This window comes from Leucoraja erinacea, chromosome 41, assembly GCF_028641065.1.
Source record: "Leucoraja erinacea ecotype New England chromosome 41, Leri_hhj_1, whole genome shotgun sequence".
Classification (NCBI taxonomy): domain Eukaryota; kingdom Metazoa; phylum Chordata; class Chondrichthyes; order Rajiformes; family Rajidae; genus Leucoraja; species Leucoraja erinaceus.
The window spans coordinates 1,531,226-1,551,165 of record NC_073417.1 but is presented as its reverse complement, the minus strand read 5'-3'; the positions used below and the strand labels follow the sequence as shown (position 1 = coordinate 1,551,165).

The following is a 19,940-nucleotide window of genomic DNA, read 5'->3' as shown; positions in this document are numbered from 1 at the left end:
TTCTTCGCTCCATAGATGCTGCCTCACCCGCTGAGTTTCTCCAGCATTATTGCCTACCTACGATTATTAAGGGTTTGGACACGTTCGAGGCAGGAAACATGTTCCCGATGTTGGGGGAGTCCAGAACCAGGGGTCACAGTTTAAGAATAAGGGGAAAGCCATTTGGAACAGAGACGAGGAAACACGAAGGAATAGGTGACGTTTCGGGTCGGGAGTTTCGCCAGCATTTCTGTCTACAACACATGATGTTCAAGTTACATTTATTGTCTCATGCACCAATTGGTACAGTAAGACGTGAGTTACCATACAGCCATAGGAATAAAAGGAACACAACACACAATGGAATTTAACGTAAAGATCCCCACACAGTGGGGATTTACTAGAATGTTGCCTGGGTTTCAACAACTAAGTTACAGAGATAGGTTGAATAAGTTAGGTCTTTATTCTCTGGAGCGCAGAAGGTTAAGGGGGGACTTGATAGAGGTCTTTAAAATGATGAGAGGGATAGACAGAGTTGATGTGGACAAGCTTTTCCCTTTGAGAATAGGGAAGATTCAAACAAGAGGACATGACTTCAGAATTAAGGGACAGAAGTTTAGGGGTAATATGAGGGGGAACTTCTTTACGCAGAGAGTGGTGGCGGTGTGGAATGAGCTTCCAGTGGAAGTGGTGGAGGCAGGTTCATTGGTATCATTTAAAAATAAATTGGATAGGCATATGGATGAGAAGGGAATGGAGGGTTATGGTACGAGTGCAGGCAGGTGGGACTAAGGGGAAAAAAATTTGTTCGGCATGGACTTGTAGGGCCGAGATGGCCTGTTTCCGTGCTGTAATTGTTATATGGTTATATGGTTATACAGTGGATTTACATATAAAACCATTGGATTGTCTTTCCGCTGACTGGTTAGCACGCAACAAAAGCTTTTCACTGTACCTCGGTACACGTGACAATAAACTAAACTGAACTTTGCACCAATGCGATTATGCAGGGAAATCGGTGAAGCACGATTCACTCTGTGAGGTGAGATAAAAAATATTAGAGTGAGGTGACACTTCCAACACCTCAATTAGGTTGTGACAATCTCCCAGGCTGACTATGGACACCACGCCAGCTCATTCTTATCTTGGATGAATCAGCTACAAAACACTCGCCAAAAGAAAAATGTGGTTTCCGTGACTGTAATTGGTTTGTGATTGTGCAGCCAACGCTGTCCAAGGTTAGCTTGCTGTCAATAATATCCAAGACCTTCAGGATCTCTCTGCCTCAAAGAGGCGGTAGACAGTCGCAACATTTTTTCCCAGGATGGAAAAATCAAATGCTTGGGGGACTGAAGAAGGTCCCAACATGAATTGTCATGCGTGGCGAGCGGGAGATTGCTGCCTAATGGGCCTGTTCCACCCACTTAGGTGATTTTTTTGGGCGACTGCCACAAAGATTTTCAACGTTGAAATATTTTCAGCGACATTTGCGACAATTATTCCTGTCATAGGTTGTCGTAGGTGAATCCCATTAAAATCCGTCCCCTGGCAGTCGTCTAAAGAGCCGCCTAAGTGGGACAGCCCCATCACGGCGCCAGAGATGCAGGTTCGATCCTGACTACGGGCGTTGTCTGTACGGAGTTTGTACATTCTCCCCGTGACCTGCGTGGGTTTTTTTGTCCGAGATCTTTGGGTTTCCTGTCATGCTCAAAAGATGGTAGACAGAAAATGCTGGAGAAACTCAGCGGGTGAGGCTCCATAGATGTTGCCTCACCCGCTGAGTTCCTCCCGCATTTTTTGTCTACCTTCAATTTTTCCAGCATCTGCAGTTCTCAAAAGATGCATAGGTTTGTAGGTTAATTAGCTAGGTGTAAATGTAAAACTTGGCCCCAGTGTGTGTAGGATAGTGTTAATGTGCGGGGATCGCTGGTCGGTGCAGGCCCGGTGGGTCGAAGGGCATTATTGGATGTACAACGTTTCGGGTTGGGACCCTTCTACAGACTCAGGGGAACTGACAACGTCTCTGTTCTAGGCAGAACTAGAGAACTTTGAAACGCTTTTGATGGGGAATGGAGATATAAGGGTATCAATGATGAAGGGTCCCGACTCAAAACGTCACCTATCCATGTTCTCCACAGATGCTGCCTGACCCGCTGAGTTACTCCAGCACTCTGTGAAACGTCACCTATCCATGTTCTCCACAGATGCTGCCTGACCCGCTGAGTTACTCCAGCACTCTGTGAAACGTCACCTATCCATGTTCTCCCACAGATGCTGCCTGACCCGCTGAGTTACTCCAGCACTCTGTGAAACGTCACCTATCCATGTTCTCCACAGATGCTGCCTGACCCGCTGAGTTACTCCAGCACTCTGTGAAACGTCACCTATCCATGTTCTCCACAGATGCTGCCTGACCCGCTGAGTTACTCCAGCACTCTGTGAAACGTCACCTATCCATGTTCTCCACAGATGCTGCCTGACCCGCTGAGTTACTCCAGCACTCTGTGAAACGTCACCTATCCATGTTCTCCACAGATGCTGCCTGGCCCGCTGAGTTACTCCAGCACTCTGTGCCCTTTATTTGTAAACCAGCATCTGCAGTTCCATATGTTTCTTTCTTATCAGACCAATTGCCTTTTGCTGCCATTTTGGGTTTAGTTTAGTTTAGAGATCCAGCACGGAAACAGGCCCTTCGGCCCGCCGAGTCCACGCCGACCAGCGATCCCCGCACACTAACACCATCCTACACACACTAGGGACAATTTACACCGCCAATTAGCCTACAAACCTGTGCATCTTTGGAGTGTGGGAGGATATCGGAGCACCCGGAGAAAACCCACGCAGGTCACGGGGAGACCGTACAAATTACGTACAGACAGCACCCATAGTCAGGATGGAACCGGTCTCTGGCGCTGTGAGGCAGCAACTCTACCGCTGCGCCACCGTGCCCGCCCACGGGAGGGTTGAGGGTGGACATCACTCCGTGTGTTCGCTAGCGCACTGTGAAGTCTTGCCGCAGCCATTCTACGGTATCGACAAACAGTTGCAGTGGCACATTAACATTTTTTAATCACGTTACCTCATTGTGGAGAAATTGAAAAGAGACGCATCTCTGATTATCCCCTTTACACATCTCCCCCAGTGCTAATTCGCCACTGATTGCCGTCCACTCGCGCTCCACATCTCGTGACCTTTGTGCAGAGCTGTACAAGTCGCCTGGTGTCATTTAATTTGCCACTTGGTTGGTTTCATAAATGGTCTAAATCCGTCGGCGGATGTTGGCTGCATTCCCTGATTGAACTCTTCCCACTGTTTCAATGTTACTCCAGCACTCTGGAGTTTACAGTTCGGACAAACCCCATTTTATTTGCGGTGTCACAACTTATTAACGTGGATTAGAAACAGCGCAATTAGAGTCACAGAGTGATACAGCATGGTAACAGGCCCTTCGGCACAACTTGCCCATACCAACCCACGTGCCCCATCTACACTAGTCACAGAGTGATACAGCATGGAAACAGGCCCTTTGGCCCAACTTGCCCATACCAACCCACATGCCCCATCTACACTAGACCCACCTGCCTGCGTTTGTTCCATATCCCTCAAAACCTGTCCTATCCATGTGCCCGTCTAACTGTTTCTTAAACGTTGGGATAGTCCCAGCCTCAACTACCTCCTCTGGCAGCTTGTTCCATACACCCACCACCATTTGTGTGAAAAAGCTACCCCTCAGATTCCTATCAAATCTTTTCTCCTTCATCTTAAAACTATGTCCTCTGGTCCACAATTCCCCTACTTTGAGTAGGAGACTCTGTGCATCTGCCCGATCTATTCCTCTCATGATTTTATACACCTCTATAAGATCACCCCTCATCCTCCTGCGCTCCAAGGAATAGAGTCCCAGCCTGCTCAACCTCTCCCTGTAGCTCAGACCCTCGAGACCTGGCAACATCCACCTTATTCTAAGTGCCTGAAGAAGTGTCACAGTCATCGAGCCAAATTGACCCATTCCTTGTCTCCGGAGATGCTGCCTGACCCGCTGAGTTACTCCAGCACTCTGTGAAACGTCACCTATCCATGTTCTCCACAGATGCTGCCTGACCCGCTGAGTTACTCCAGCACTCTGTGAAACGTCACCTATCCATGTTCTCCACAGATGCTGCCTGACCCGCTGAGTTACTCCAGCACTCTGTGAAACGTCACCTATCCATGTTCTCCACAGATGCTGCCTGACCCGCTGAGTTACTCCAGCACTCTGTGAAACGTCACCTATCCAAGTTCTCCACAGATGCTGCCTGACCCGCTGAGTTACTCCAGCACTCTGTGAAACGTCACCTATCCACGTTCTCCACAGATGCTGCCTGACCCGCTGAGTTACTCCAGCACTCTGTGAAACGTCACCTATCCATGTTCTCCACAGATGCTGCCTGACCCGCTGAGTTACTCCAGCACTCTGTGTCTATCTTTTGAAAATCTTTCCTATATCACGGTGACCAAAACGGAACAAAATTCTCTAATTGTGGGCTCATCAATGCGTTATATAACTCTAACATGACCTCCCATCTTCTATGGTCAATACTCATTTAGTTTAGTTTATCGATAGTGAGCGGAAACAGGCCCTTCGGCCCACCGAGTCCGCGCCGACCAGCGATCCCAGCACACTAAGACTGAATCCTACACAGACACTAGGGACAATTTTACATTTACATCAAGCCAATTAACCTAAAAAAGACGCTACGTTCTTGGAGTGTGGGAGGAAACCAAAGAACTCGGAGAAACCACGGGCAGGGAGAACGCACAAACTCCGTACAGGCAGCGCCCGTAGTCGGGATCGAACACGGGTCTCTGGCGCTGTGAGGCAGCAGCTCTACCCGCTGCGCCACCCGTGCCAGCCCACACCGTAAACCGTGAACTCTGCAGCTCAGAGAGAAGTGGGCTGCGGTGATGGATCTCACTAGGGTGCCTTTAAAATATTAACCGACACACAGATAGATGAATAAGGTAAATTCAAAATAATATTTCAAAGTAAGTTGGAGAACTGAGCCAGGGGGATTTTGGTGAGCAATATAAAATATTAAATGGCGCAGGAGCAGAAGACACTCTGAGACATTTTCAAAGCAGGTCAGGAAAACAGACTTGAATTCAAATCAGTTAAGTGTAACTTTGAAACACAGTGTCGGAAAGTTATAAAGTTGTTATTTCTTTCACTACATCTGAACAAAGTGGATTTGGAGAGGAAAGTTTTGGCAGAGATAGATAGATAGATAGATAGATAGATAGATAGATAGATAGATAGATAGATAGATAGATAGATAGATAGATAGATAGATAGATAGATAGATAGATAGATAGATAGATAGATAGATAGATAGATAGATAGATAGATAGATAGATAGATAGATAGATAGATAGATAGATCTGAAGAAGGGTTTTGGCCCGAAACGTTGCCTATTTCCTTTGCTCCATAGATGCTGCTGCATCCGCTGAGTTTCTCCAGCACTTTTGTCTAAGATAGAGACATAGATAGATAGATAGATAGATAGATAGATAGATAGATAGATAGATAGATAGATAGATAGATAGATAGATAGATAGATAGATAGATACTTGATTATTACGGGTGTCAGGGGTTATGGGGAGAAGGCAGGAGAATGGGGTTGAGGGAGAGATAGATCAGCTGTGATTGAATGGCGGAGTTGACTTGATGGGCCGAATGGCCTAATTCTTTTCCTATCACTAATGGACATCCCACTGCCCGAATGCCAACCATTCCACACCCACCAAATGAATGGGAAGGAACGTGGCAAGACTAGCAAGTTTGCTGATGAGACAAAAGTGGGTGGTTTGCAGATAGTGAAGATGGTTGTGAACGATTGCAGCAGGATGTGGATCGATTGGCCAGGTGGGCGGAGGAATGGTTGATGGAGTTTAATACAGAGAAGTGTGAGGTGTTGCATTTTGGGATGTCGAACAAGGGCAGAACCTACACAGTGAATGGCCGGCCTCTGGGTAGTGTTGTAGAGCAGAGGGATCTAGGAGTACAGGTGCATGGTTCCTTGAAGGTGGAGTCGCAGGTGGATAAGGTGGTCAAAAAGGCTTTTGGCACTTTGGCCTTCATCAGTCAGAGTATTGAGTATAGAAGTAGGGAGGTCATGTTGCAGTTGTATAAGACGTTGGTGAGGCCGCATTTAGAATATTGTGTTCGGTTCTGGGCACCATGTTATAGGAAAGATGTTGTCAAGCCAGAAAGGGTGTAGAGAAAATTTACAAGGATGTTGTCATGACTCGAGGTTGAGTAGGCCAGGACTCTATTCCCTGGAGCGCTGGAGGATGAGGGATGATCTTAGAGATTGTATAAGATTATGGGTGGTGATTCTGTGGAATTCTTCCCCACAGAAGGCTGTAGAGGCCAAGTGGATATTTTTAAGGCAGAGATAGCTAGATTTTTGATTAATACATGAGTCAGGGGTTATGGGGAGAAGGCAGGAGAATGGGGTTATAACCATATAATATAACCATATAACAATTACAGCACGGAAACAGGCAATCTCGACCCTTCTAGTCCGTGCCGAACACGTATTCTCCCCTAGTCCCATATACCTGCGCTCAGGCCATAACCTTCCATTCCCTTCCCGTCCATATAACTATCCAATTTATTTTTAAATGATAAAAACGAACCTGCCTCCACCACCTTCACTGGAAGCTCATTCCACACAGCCACCACTCTCTGAATAAAGAAGTTCCCCCTCATGTTACCCCTAAACTTCAGTCCCTTAATTCACAAGTCATGTCCCCTTGTTTGAATCTTCCCTACTCTCAGTGGGAAAAGCTTATCCACGTCAACTCTGTCTATCCCTCTCATCATTTTAAAGACCTCTATCAAGTCCCCCCTTAACCTTCTGCGCTCCAAAGAATAAAGCCCTACTTGTTCAACCTTTCTCTGTAACTTAGTTGCTGAAACCCAGGCAACATTCTAGTAAATCTCCTCTGTACTTTCTCTTGTTATGAGGGAGAAATAGATAGAAACATAGAAACATAGAAATTAGGTGCAGGAGTAGGCCATTCGGCCCTTCGAGCCTGCACCGCCATTCAATATGATCATGGCTGATCATCCAACTCAGTATCCCGTACCTGCCTTCTCTCCATACCCCCTGATCCCCTTAGCCACAAGGGCCACATCTAACTCCCTCTTAAATATAGCCAATGAACTGGCCTCAACTACCATCTGTGGCAGAGAGTTCCAGAGATTCACCACTCTCTGTGTGAAAAAAGTTCTTCTCATCTCAGATCAGCCATGATTGAATGGCGGAGTAGACTTGATGGGCCGAATGGCCTAATTCTGCTCCTATCACAAATGACCTTATGAGGGAAATGGATCAGGTGCAGTTGTTTAAGAAAGAACTGCAGATGCTGGAACAATCGAAGGTGGACAAAAATGCTGGAGGAACTCAGCGGGTGAGGCAGCATCTATGGAGCGAAGGAATAGGCGACGTTTCAGGTCGAGACCTTTCTTCAGAGTCTTTTACTCAAGTTGTGGAATCTAGAACCAGAGGGCATAGGTTGAAGGGTCTCGACCTGAAACGTCACCTGTGCCTTTTTCTCCAGTGGTGGTGCCTGCCGCAGAGTTACTCCAGCGCCTTGCATCTGTCCCACGTTTAAGGCCGCTAGCATCAGTTAATGTCTGCGTTTCAGTCAGATGTTTGCTAAGGTTGGTCCTGAGTCTGAATCTGCAGTCAATTGGTGAAAATACTGAACCAGGAGTCCAATGCCGAGCCTTGTGACAACCAGATGTGAGTGTTAAGTGCCTGTCCCACTTACGTGACTTTTACAGGCGACTGCCGGCACCCGGCGACCAGAAAGACGCTCCGACTCTTTGGAGACTTCTCACGACCATAGGAGACCTCTCGGCGACCTATCACGGGTGCCGGAAGCCGCCTGTAAAGGTCACGAAAGTGGGACAGGCCCTTTAGCAACGGAACCATTTCCAAGCTGATATGATGTTAAATAATTAAACAATAGACAATAGACAATAGGTGCAGGAGTAGGCCATTCGGCCCTTCGAGCCAGCACCGCCATTCAATGTGATCATGGCTGATCATCCACAATCAGTACCCCGTTCCTGCCTTCTCCCCATATCCCCTGACTCCGCTATCTTGAAGAGCCCTATCTAGCTCTCTCTTGAAAGCATCCAGAGAACCGGCCTCCACCGCCCTCTGGGGCAGAGAATTCCACAGACTCACAACTCTCTGTGAGAAAAAGTGTTTCCTCGTCTCCGTTCCAAATGGCTTACCCGTTATTCATAAACTATGTGGCCCCTGGTCAAAGCGGGACCGAGATGCCGGTGTAAATACTACCAACCCTTGCAACTAGCTTGTCGCTAACATTTTGTCTGGTTAGTGTAAGCTCTTCAGGAAATCTGGTTGTCATCGCAAGGTTACAGAGTTATCACGTGTGATGAGCCCTTTTGGCCCATCGACTGTGTGCTATTCGTTCAGAGATATGGTGTGGAATCGGATCCCTCGTCCCTTGCACCCTTTGTGTAAAAAAGTTACCCCTTAGTGTCCTAAAAATATTTCCCCACCTCCCTCCCCCCCTCACCTTAAACCAATGTCCTCTGGTCCTCGATTCCCCTACTCTGGGCAAGAGACTCTGTGCGTCTACTGTGCGTTAGATAGAACTATAGGGTCTAGGGTCTATCCGCAGGCACGGGTTATTGATTTGGGACGATAAGCCATGATCACAACAAATGGCAGTGCTGGCTCGAAGGGCCGAATGGCCTCCTCCTGCACCTATTTTCTATAATTTCTATGTTACCCGATCTATTCCTCTCATGATTTTGAACACCTCTATAAGACCACCCCTCATCCTCCTGTGCTCCAAGGAATAGTCCCAGCCTGCTCAACCTCTCCCTGTAGCTCACACCCTCGAGTCCTGGCAACATCCTCGTATATCTTCTCTGCACCATTTCAATGACGTCCTTCTTATAGTAAAAACTGAACACAAAACTCCAACGTCTCTACACTTATCACCCCAATTCCTTCCAGTATCTTATACACCTTCATAAATTCAAGTGTGTAAGAAAGAACTGCAGATACAGGTTTACATCAAAGGTAGACACAAAATGCTGGTGTAACTCAGCGGGTGAGGCAGCATCTCTGGAGAGAAGGAATTGGCGACGTTTCATTCCAGAGATGCTGCCTGACCCGCTGAGTTACTCCAGCACTCTGTGAAACGTCACCTATCCATGTTCTCCACAGATGCTGCCTGACCCGCTGAGTTACTCCAGCACTCTGTGAAACGTCACCTATCCATGTTCTCCACAGATGCTGCCTGACCCGCTGAGTTACTCCAGCACTCTGTGAAACGTCACCTATCCATGTTCTCCACAGATGCTGCCTGACCCGCTGAGTTACTCCAGCACTCTGTGAAACGTCACCTATCCATGTTCTCCACAGATGCTGCCTGACCCGCTGAGTTATTCCAGCACTCTGTGAAACGTCACCTATCCATGTTCTCCACAGATGCTGCCTGACCCGCTGAGTTACTCCAGCACTCTGTGAAACGTCACCTATCCATGTTCCCCACAGATGCTGCCTGACCCGCTGAGTTACTCCAGCACTCTGTGAAACGTCACCTATCCACGTTCTCCACAGATGCTGCCTGACCCGCTGAGTTACTCCAGCACTCTGTGCCTTACAGTTTTGTATTAAAGTACTGCTCTAGAGTCCTGGGTTCGATCCTGACCTCGGGTGCTGCCTCTGTGGAGTTTGCACATTCTCCTTGTGGCCCCATAGGTTTTCTCTGGGAGCTCCAGTTTCCACCCACACTGCAAAGACGTGCGGGTTTGTAGGTTAATCGGCCCTCTGTAAATTGTCCCTAGTGTGTAGGGAGTGGATGAGAAAGTGGGACAACATAGAACTAGCGTGAACGGGTGATCGATGGTTGGCGTGGACCCGAGGAGCCGAAGGGTCCATTTCCAGGCTGTACCTCTAAACTAAACTGTTGTCCATTTCTCCAAAACGTAAGCCAACGGTTGCATAAGAAATTCCCGATATAGTTTGAAAAAAATTTGTTTGGATGCAAACGAATGAATAAATGAATGAATAAGTTTATTGGCCAAGTATTCACATACAAGGAATTTGCCTTGGTGCTCCGCCCGCAAGTGACAAACGTCGATATACAGACCCAAAAAGGTCACCAAGTCCTTCTCTCCAGAGATGCTGCCTGTCCCGCTGAGTTACTCCAGCATTTTGTGTTTATCTTTGGTTTAAACCAGCATCTGCGGTTCCTTCCTCCACTTAAACACAGGGTCCAATTTAATTTAGTTTATTGTCACGTGTACTGAGGTACAGTGAAAAGATTTTGTTGCGTGCTAACTAGTCAGAGGAAAGACAATACATGACTACTATGGAGCCATCCACATTGTACAAATGCAGGATAAAGGGAATCATGTTTTGTGCAAGATAAAGTCCTGGTCAGTCCCATTAAAGATAGTCTGAGGGTCTCCAATGAGGTAGATGGGAGGTCAGGACCGCTCTCTAGTTGGTGAGAGGATTGTTCAGTTGCCTGATAACAGCTGAGACGAAACTGTCCCTGAATCTGGAGGTAGACAAAAAAGCTGGAGAAACTCAGCGGGTGGGGCAGCATCTATGGAGCGAAGGAATAGGCGACGTTTCGGGTGGAGACCCTTCTTCAGACCCTCCATAGATGCTGCCTCACCCGCTGAGTTTCTCCAGCTTTTTTATCCACCTTCGATTTTTCCAGCATCTGCAGTTCCTTCTTAAACACTGAATCTGGAGGTGTGCGTTCGTTTTCACACTTCTGTGCCTCTTGCCCGATGGGAGAGGGGAGAAGAGGGAGTGGCCGGGGTGCGACTGGTCCTTGATTATGCTGCTGGCCTTGCCGAGGCAGCGTGAGGTGTAGAAGGAGTGGAGGTTGGTTTGTGTTACGGTCTGGGCTGCGTCCACAACTCTGTGCAGCGGCAGACTGCAGTCTCATCACTCCACCCGCCACGGGCAATGTGATTGCAATTTATTTTCACTGCTGAGCAAATTGCCACTTTCACGCCTATTTATTCTGGCGATGATACTCGGCTACAGTTTAGTTTCAAGTTTAGTTTAGAGATATAGCATGGAAACAGGCCCTTCGGCCCACCAAGTCCACGCCGACCATCGATCGCCTGTTCACACTAGTTCTGTGATATCCCGCTTTCTCATCCACTCCCTACACACTAGGGACAATTTACAGAGGGCCGCTTAACCTACAAACCCCACAGTCATAGTGTTATTGAGTCATACAGCATGGAAACAGGCCCTTCGGCCCAACTTGCCCAGAGTAGTCCTTCAAAGGTTCTGACCCGTCTGATTGATATCAAGATTCAGCATATTAACTGGCCCTTCGGCCCACTGAGTCCATGCCAGCCATCGATCACCCGTTCACACCTATCCTACTTTCTTGTCCACTCCCGAGGCGCTGGGAGCAATCTACACACCCAATTAACTTACAAACCCGCACATTCTTGGGAGCATTCAGGGGAAACCCACGTGGTCCCCAGGAGAACGTGCAAACTCCACATACCCAGACAGCTCCCGAGGTCCGTATTGAACATGGGGCTCTAGTACCGTGAGCCAGGGCGGCACGGTGGCGCAGCGGTGGAGTTGCTGCCTTACAGCGTTTGCAGCGGCAGAGACCCAGTTTCGATCCTGACCGCTGGTGCTGTCTGTATAGGGGTTTGTACGTTCTCCCCGTGACCTGCGTGGGTTTTCTCCGTGATCTTCGGTTTCCTCCCACACTCCCAAAGACGTGCAGGTTTGTCTGCTAATCGGCTTGGTATGAAATGTTAAATTGTCCCTAGTGTGTGTAGGATAGTGTTAAGGGGCTGTCCCACTGTGCGAGCTAATTCAAGAGTTCTACTGAGTTTCCTGATTCGAACTCGGAGGATTAAGGTAATGGCCGCTAGCTCGTAGGTACTCGGGGCTCTCGTGGACATTTTTCAACATGTTGAACAAACGTCACGAGCTTATCGCGTTTCCCGAGTACCTGCCGTTAGCGTTACGAGCCGCTAGGAGACGTCCCCGAGCTCCGACGTACCCGCGACGTACATTCCACGTACTTACCACGAGTTTGATTTTTTTTTAAACTCGGGAGAGCTCTTGGGCAAAGTCGTACAGTGGGACAGGGCCTTAACTGTGCGGGGATCGCTGGTCTGCCCGGACTCGGCGGGCCGAAGGGCCTGTGCCCGCGCTGTAGCCGATCTAAAGCCGCTCTGATGGCTAAACCGCCACGCCACCGTGTTAACGACAAGACGTGATTGTGACTCAGACGTGAACGTGCGTTACCAAGGAGGTGTTAGTGCTCGACAAAGTCTACAGCAGGCAAGTGGAGGAAACTAGGAGAAATTCTACCATGCATCAAGACAAAAGACGGCAGATTGCGGTGTGGGAAAGTGCCTTGTTCGGCGGGGTGGGGTGGGGGGGTTAGTGAGGAGTAGAGTGAGGAGTAGAGTGGTTTAGTGCGAGGCCGGGAGGTAAAGGGTCACGCTGAGGCCTCTTCCAGCTTGAAGGAAAGGGGGATAATGGTAGAGGAGGTGAATAGATGCAAGGTATTTTCCTTACCATGATTGAGCCCACAGGCAGTGCCTGCAGTGGCCTGAGCTAGATATGAGTTTGCAAAGGTCTCCTCATCGTCTGTGTCTGAGGCAGGAGCCGGCGGCAGCAGCCCGCCACCCTTGGCCACCACCACCCGCCTTGGCTTGCCGTTGGCAAAGGGTGATGGCGGCACTGGGGAAGCAGGCCGCCGGGTGGATGCTGGGCTGGGCGAGGTGTAGGAGGAAGGCATGGGAGGACCTGAGGAGAGACAAGATCAGCAGTTTTGGTGTGCGCTGGCCGAAAACCAAAATGAAAAAGCAATAGACAATAGACAACAGACAATCGGTGCAGGAGGAGGCCATTCGGCCCTTCCAGCCAGCACCGCCATTCAATGGCTGATCATCCCCAATCAGTACCCCGTTCCTGCCTTCTCCCCATATCCCCTGACTCCACTATCTTTAAGAGCCCTATCTAGCTCTCTCTTGAAAGCATCCAGAGAACCGGCCTCCACCGCCCTCTGAGGCAGGGAATTCTACAGACAACAAAGCAAAATGCATTTATTTTATGAATATGAGTATGAAAACCAACCAACGCCCCCACGTCAGACTCACAGAAGCCAAACAAGAGGACAAAGACAGCAATATCAACATGGAACGCAGAAGACTCTTTGGCCCACAATGCCTGTGCTATCTCGGGTAGGCAAAAATGCTGGAGAAACTCAGCGGGTGAGGCAACGTCTATGGAGCGAAGGAATCGGTGTCGAGGCCCTTCTTCATGTATCTAGGGATTCTTTACATTTACACCAAGCCATTTTACCCCCAAACCCGCACGTCTTTGCAGTGTGGGAGGAAACCGGAGCATCTGGAGAAAACCCACGCAGGTCACGGGGAGAACGTGCAAACTCCGTACAGACAGCACCCGTAGTCGGGATGGAACCCGGGTCTCTGGCGCTGTGAGGCAGCAACTCTACCGCTGCGCCACCGTGATGCTCCACAAAACGTGTATGGTATTATCTGATCTGACAGCATAGCACGTAAACAAAGGCTTCTCACTTTACCTTGGGACTTATGACAATAAATGAACATGTACCATGCTGGCCAAGTATAATAAAGTGAACTGCAGATGCTGGTTGATACTAAAGATAGACACAGAGTGCTGGAGTAACTCAGCGGGTCAGGCAGCATCTGTGGAGAACATGGATAGGTGACGTTTCACAGAGTGCTGGAGTAACTCAGCGGGTCAGGCAGCATCTGTGGAGAACATGGATAGGTGACGTTTCACAGAGTGCTGGAGTAACTCAGCGGGTCAGGCAGCATCTGTGGAGAACATGGATAGGTGACGTTTCACAGAGTGCTGGAGTAACTCAGCGGGTCAGGCAGCATCTGTGGAGAACATGGATAGGTGACGTTTCACAGAGTGCTGGAGTAACTCAGCGGGTCAGGCAGCATCTGTGGAGAACATGGATAGGTGACGTTTCACAGAGTGCTGGAGTAACTCAGCGGGTCAGGCAGCATCTGTGGAGAACATGGATAGGTGACGTTTCACAGTGTGTTGGAGTGACTCAGCGGGTCAGGCAGCATCTGTGGAGAACATGGATAGGTGACGTTTCACAGAGTGTTGGAATGACTCAGCGGGTCAGGCAGCATCTGTGGAGAACATGGATAGGTGACGTTTCGGGTCTGGACCATTTTTTTCAGACTGATTGCAGTGCGGGGAATACTATCAAGGTAACTAACCTACAAACATTTCCCCTGTTCTTCATTCCCATCCCCCTCCCCAATTCTCAGTGCCCAAGCTGGGCTAGTACCCATTTCTCCCCCTCCCCCTCCCCCTACATTCCCTCCTCTGGCTTCACAATTCTCACCTCTTCTAACCCAATCTCACACCTTTTGCCTTGTCATCTCTGGCCTCGGTCAAACTATCTGCTTATCAAAGACAGATACAAAATGCTGGATTAACTCATCAGGACAGGCGGCATCTCTGGAGCGAAGGAAGGGTCCCGACCAGAAACGTCACCCATTCCTTCTCTCCAGAGATGCTGCCTGACCCGCTGAGTTAGTCCAGCACTCTGTGTCCGGTTTCAATGCAAACCAACATCTGCAGTTCCTTCCTTCACATCTGCATATCTAAAACATCCTTCACCTCACATTTCATGCCGTTATTTGAAGTGTCCCCGAGTCTGCATTTAATCTGCTGGAGTCTCTGTATTTGGACTAATTGTTGAAAATAAGCCCGGCTTTTAGCACACACCAAATGTAGCCCCGTTAACATAGAGACATAGAAAATAGGTGCAGGAGTAGGCCATTCGGCCCTTCGAGCCTGCACCGCCATTCAATATGATCATGGCTGATCATCCAACTCAGTATCCAGTTCCTGCCTTCTCTCCATACCCCCTGATCCCTTTAGCCCCAAGGGCCACATCTAACTCCCCCTTAAATATAGCCAATGAACTGGCCTCAACTACCTTCTGTGGCAGAGAATTCCAGAGATTCACCACTCTCTGTGTGAAAAAAAGTTTTCCGCATCTCGGTCCTAAAAGATTTCCCCCTTATCCTTAAACTATGACCCCTTGTTCTGGACTTCCCCAACATCGGGAACAATCTTCCTGCATCTAGCCTGTCCAACCCCTTAAGAATTTTGTAAGTTTCTATAAGATCCCCCCTCAATCTTCTAAATTCTAGTGAGTGAAAGCGGAGTCTATCCAGTCTTTCTTCATATGAAAGTCCTGACATCCCAGGAATCAGTCTGGTGAACCTTCTCTGTACTCCCTCTATGGCAAGAATGTCTTTCCTCAGATTAGGAGACCAAAACTGTACGCAATACTCCAGGTGTGGTCTCACCAAGACCCTGTACAAGACCCTTAACGTTGAACAGTACAGCACAGGAACAGGCCCTTCGGCCCTCAATGTCCGTGCCGAGCATGATATCAAGGCCAACTCTTCTCCTCCTGCACGTGATCCATATCCATCCAGAACCATGTGCCTATCCAAAATTCATATCTCAAAATTCGCTCTTAAATTCATATCTGCCGCCACCACCACCACCCCTGGCAACGCGTTCCAGGCACCCCCCAAAAAACCTTGACCCAACCTTTCCCACTCTCACCTTAAAGCAACGCCCTCTGGTATTTCATGTTCTAAGAGCAGAATTGGGCCATTCGGCCCATCAAGTCCACTCTGCCATTCAATCTCTCCCTCTCAACCCCATTCTCCTGCCTTCTCCCCTTAGTCCCTGACACCAGCACTAATCAAAGGGTAATAATGAGTACGTGTGTCAGGGGGTTATGGGGAGAGGGCAGGAGAATGGGGTTGAGAGGGAGAGATAGATCAGCCATGATTAAATGTTTAAGAAAGAACTGCAGGTGCTGGAAAAAATGAAGGGAATTAAGGGAATAACGTTTAGTGCAAGGTAAAGTCCTGGTCAGTCCCATTAAAGATAGTCTGAGGGTCTCTAACGAGGTGGGTGGGAGGTCAGGACTGCTCTCCAGTTGGTGAGAGGATGGTTCAGTTGCCTGATAACAGCTGAGAAGAAACTATCCCTGAATCTGGAGGCCGACAAAAATACTGAAGAAACTCAGCGGGTGAGGCAGCATCTGTGGAGCAAAGGAAATAGGTGACGTTTCGGGGTCGAGACCCTTCTTCAGACTGATGTGGGGGTGGGGGAAGAAGAAAGGAAGCGGCGGAGATAGTAGGCTGTGGGAGAGCTGGGAAGGGGGAGGGGATGCGGAGTAGACTTGATGGGCTGAATGGCCTAAATCTGCTCCTATCACTTATCACCTCATGAACTGATTTCCACCCTGGGGAAAATGTTCTGACTCTCTACTCTATCTCTGCCTCTCATCATTTTATATACGATACAACAAGGTTAACACAAGGTTAATCCCCGGGACGGCGGGACTGTCGTATGCTGAGAGAATGGAGCAGCTGGGCTTGTATACTCTGCAGTTTAGAAGGATGAGAGGGGATCTCATTGAAACATATAAGATTATTAAGGGTTTAGACACGCTAGAGGCAGGAAACTTGTTCCCGATTTTGGGGGAGTCCAGAACCAGGGGCCACAGTTTAAGAATAAGGGGTAAGCCATTTAGAACGGAGACGAGGAAACGCTTTTTCTCACAGAGAATGGTGAGTCTGTGGAATTCTCTGCCTCAAATGGCGGTGGAGGCCGGTTCTCTTTCAAGAGAGAGCTAGATAGGGCTCTTAAAGATAGTGGAGTCAGGAGATATGGGGAGAAGGCAGGAACAGGGTACAGATTGGGGATGATCAGCCATGATCACATTGAATGGCGGTGCTGGGTGGAAGGGCCAACTGGCCTACTCCTGCACCTATAGTCTATTGTCTATTGTCTCTTGATACGATAGAATTTTATTTATCCCAGGAGGGAAATGGATCGGCCAACCGTCATTAAAAAAAACACAAAATATATGAAAAAAAACCAACTCTCAGGTCCCCACTTCATCCCTGGCGTTCCAGAGCAAACAATTCAAGTCTGCACAACCTCTCCCTGTATCTAATGCCCTCTCATCCAGGCACGTTCTGGTTAAATATGGGCAGGATGGTTTTCTGTCTGTAAACTGCTTCAATGTGACACTCTCTCTCAGAGGGAATTCCCATGAGGATTTTTCTTTTTCTCAAGTATGTTAAATAGTTGCCCTGTGCCCTGGGTATCGTCTCAGAAACCTGTCGCCTGTTTTAGCTGTGGTTTCCTGAAGTCCCATTCAGAGGGCAGTCTGCACACTGTTCTCTGTAACGCTTGCCCAATCATTTTACATTATGTATAACGTTTCCAATGGTGTTTCCACTGCCACATATGTGTAGTGCAAACGCCACATGCAGGTACAGCAGGCAGTGCATACATATGTGTGTGTGTATATATATATATATATATACACATATACACACACATTTTGAAGGTAGACAAAAGTGCTGAAGAAACTCAGCGGGTGAAGCAGCATCTATGGAGCGAAGGAAATAGGCAACGTTTCGGGCCGAAACGTTGCCTATTTCCTTCGCTCCATAGATGCTGCCTCACCCGCTGAGTTTCGCCAGCAGTTTTGTCTACCTTCGAATTTAGACAATAGACAATAGATAATAGGTGCAGGAGGGGGCCATTCAGCCCTGCGAGCCTATTCAATGTGATCATGGCTGATCATCCCCAATCAGTTCCCACGTTCCTGCCTGCTCCCCCTATCCCCTGACTCCGCTATTTTTAAGAGCCCTATCTAGCTCTCTTTTGAAAGCATCCAGAGAACCGGCCTCCACTGCCCTCATACTGTGTGGAATTTTCCTGCATCTGCAGTTCCTTCTTGAATATCTTACATATATTTTTTGTGTGTTTGTGTCTCTCTGTATATACATACTGTACATACACACACACACCCATAAAATATATTTATACACACGATACATTTATTTTCTCATTTATTATATTGTTTACAGAGTGCTATGTTTACATATTGTAAAGATAGAGATAGAATTCAGTTAAAAAAAACTCAGCGGGACAGGCAGCGTCTCTGATGAGAAGGAATGGGTGACATTTTGGGTCAAGGCTCTTCTTCAGACTGAAGAAGAGTCTCAACTCTAAATATTGCCCATGTAACAATAAAAACACTGTTGACGTCTCTGAAGGACGTGGATAGGCAACGATTCAGGTCGAGAACCTTCTCCGGACCAGAATTGTCACTTATTATTTATAGCTCAATTATGTAGCGGCTATATCTCCCAATTTAACTTATATTGAAGAGACAAGAATCTGAGGATGCTGGTTTAATGATTATCTGCCCATCATCCCATTGGTGTATAGTGAAGGTTTGTGAAGTCATTTATAATGAGGTGTTACAACACAGCTGTTACTACAGCTGAGATTTCACCCGTGGCTATAAAGCATTTTAGATCGGACTGAAGAACGCAATAGGAACTAAAGTAAGCATGCAGGTACAGCAGGCAGTGAAGAAAGCAAATGGCATGTTAGCCTTTATAACAAGAGGTGGAGTATAGGAGCACAGAGGTGCTTCAGCAGGTGTACAGGGCCCTGGTGAGACCACACCTGGAGTATTGTGTGCAGTTTTGGTCCCCTCATTTGAGGAAGGACATTCTTGCTATTGGGGGAGTGCAGCGTAGGGTTATTCAGCCCTTCGAGCCAGCACCGCCATTCAATGTGATCATGTCTGATCATCCCCAATCAGTACCCCGTTCCTGCCTTCTCCCCATATCCACTGGTGGGACTGTCATATGCTGAGAGAATGGAGCGGCTGGGATTGAACACTCTGGAGTTTAGAAGGATGAGAGGGAATCTTGTTGAAACATATAAGATTATTAAGGGCTTGGACACGCTAGCGGCAGGAAACATGTTCCGATGTTGGGGGAGTCCAGAACCAGGGGCCACACACAGTTTAAGAATAAGGGGTAAGCCATTTAGAACGGAGACGAGGAAACGCTTTTTCTCACAGAGAGTGGTGAGTCTGTGGAATTCTCTGCCTCAAATGGCAGTGGAGGCCGGTTCTCTGGATGCTTTCAAGAGAGAGCTAGATAGGGCTCTTAAAAATAGTGGAGTCAGGGGATGTGGGGAGAAGGCAGGAACGGGGTACTGATTGGGGATGATCAGCCGTGATCACATTGAATGGTGGTGCTGGCTCAAAGGGCCGAATGGCCTACTCCTGCACCTATTGTCTATTGAATTAAAGTCTCTATGAATGAACTGCAGATGCTGGTTTAAACCAACGATAGACACAAAGTGCTGGAGTAACTCAAGCGTGTCAGGCAGCTTCTCAGGAAGGCGTGGACAGGTGACGTTTCGGGTCGGGACCCCATCGGAGCAACAACAGAACTGTCTGAAGAAGGGTACCCGATCGGAAACGTCACCTGTCCATGCTCTCCAGAGTTGCTGGCTGACCCGCTGAGTTACTCCTGCACCTTGTGTGTTTCCACGAACGATCCCCGCGTCTGCAGTTCTTTGCGGGCTTGGGTGTGCCACCGTGCCGCCTAGCGATCGTTGGCGCTTCACGCAACCAGAGAGTCAGGAAACGGCAGCTACATCCACAAAGTACCGGCATGGTGGCGCAGCTGTAGAGTTGCTGCCTCACAGCGCTTGCAGCTCTAGAGACCCGGGTTCGATCCCGACTACGGGTGCTGTCTGTACGGAGTTTGCACGTTCTCCCCGTCACCTGCGTGCATTTACCCCTAGCTCTTCGGCTGCCAGCCGCACTCCAAAGACATACAGATTTGTAGGCTAATTAGCTTGGTGTAAATGTAAAACAGGATAGGTTAAGTGCTGGTCGCTGCGGGCTCAGTGGGCCGAAGGGCCTGTTTCCGCGCTGTATCTCCAAAGCACACTAAGCCAGTGTTGTTATCTGCCGCCCTGTCCGAGGAGTGCTTT

General features: G+C 48.4%; 1 protein-coding gene across 1 annotated transcript in view; it reads right to left on the bottom strand.

Annotated features, from left to right (window-relative positions):
* The window catches only part of LOC129714803 (teneurin-3-like), a 282,436-nt gene extending 269,616 nt beyond the window's left edge, over positions 1 to 12,820 (bottom strand). Inside the window, 1 exon segment of the mRNA XM_055664649.1 lies at positions 12,594 to 12,820. Coding sequence (XP_055520624.1) covers positions 12,594 to 12,816 — 223 coding nt within the window. The 5' untranslated portion in view covers positions 12,817 to 12,820.
* Between the last annotated feature and the right edge of the window lie 7,120 nt (positions 12,821 to 19,940).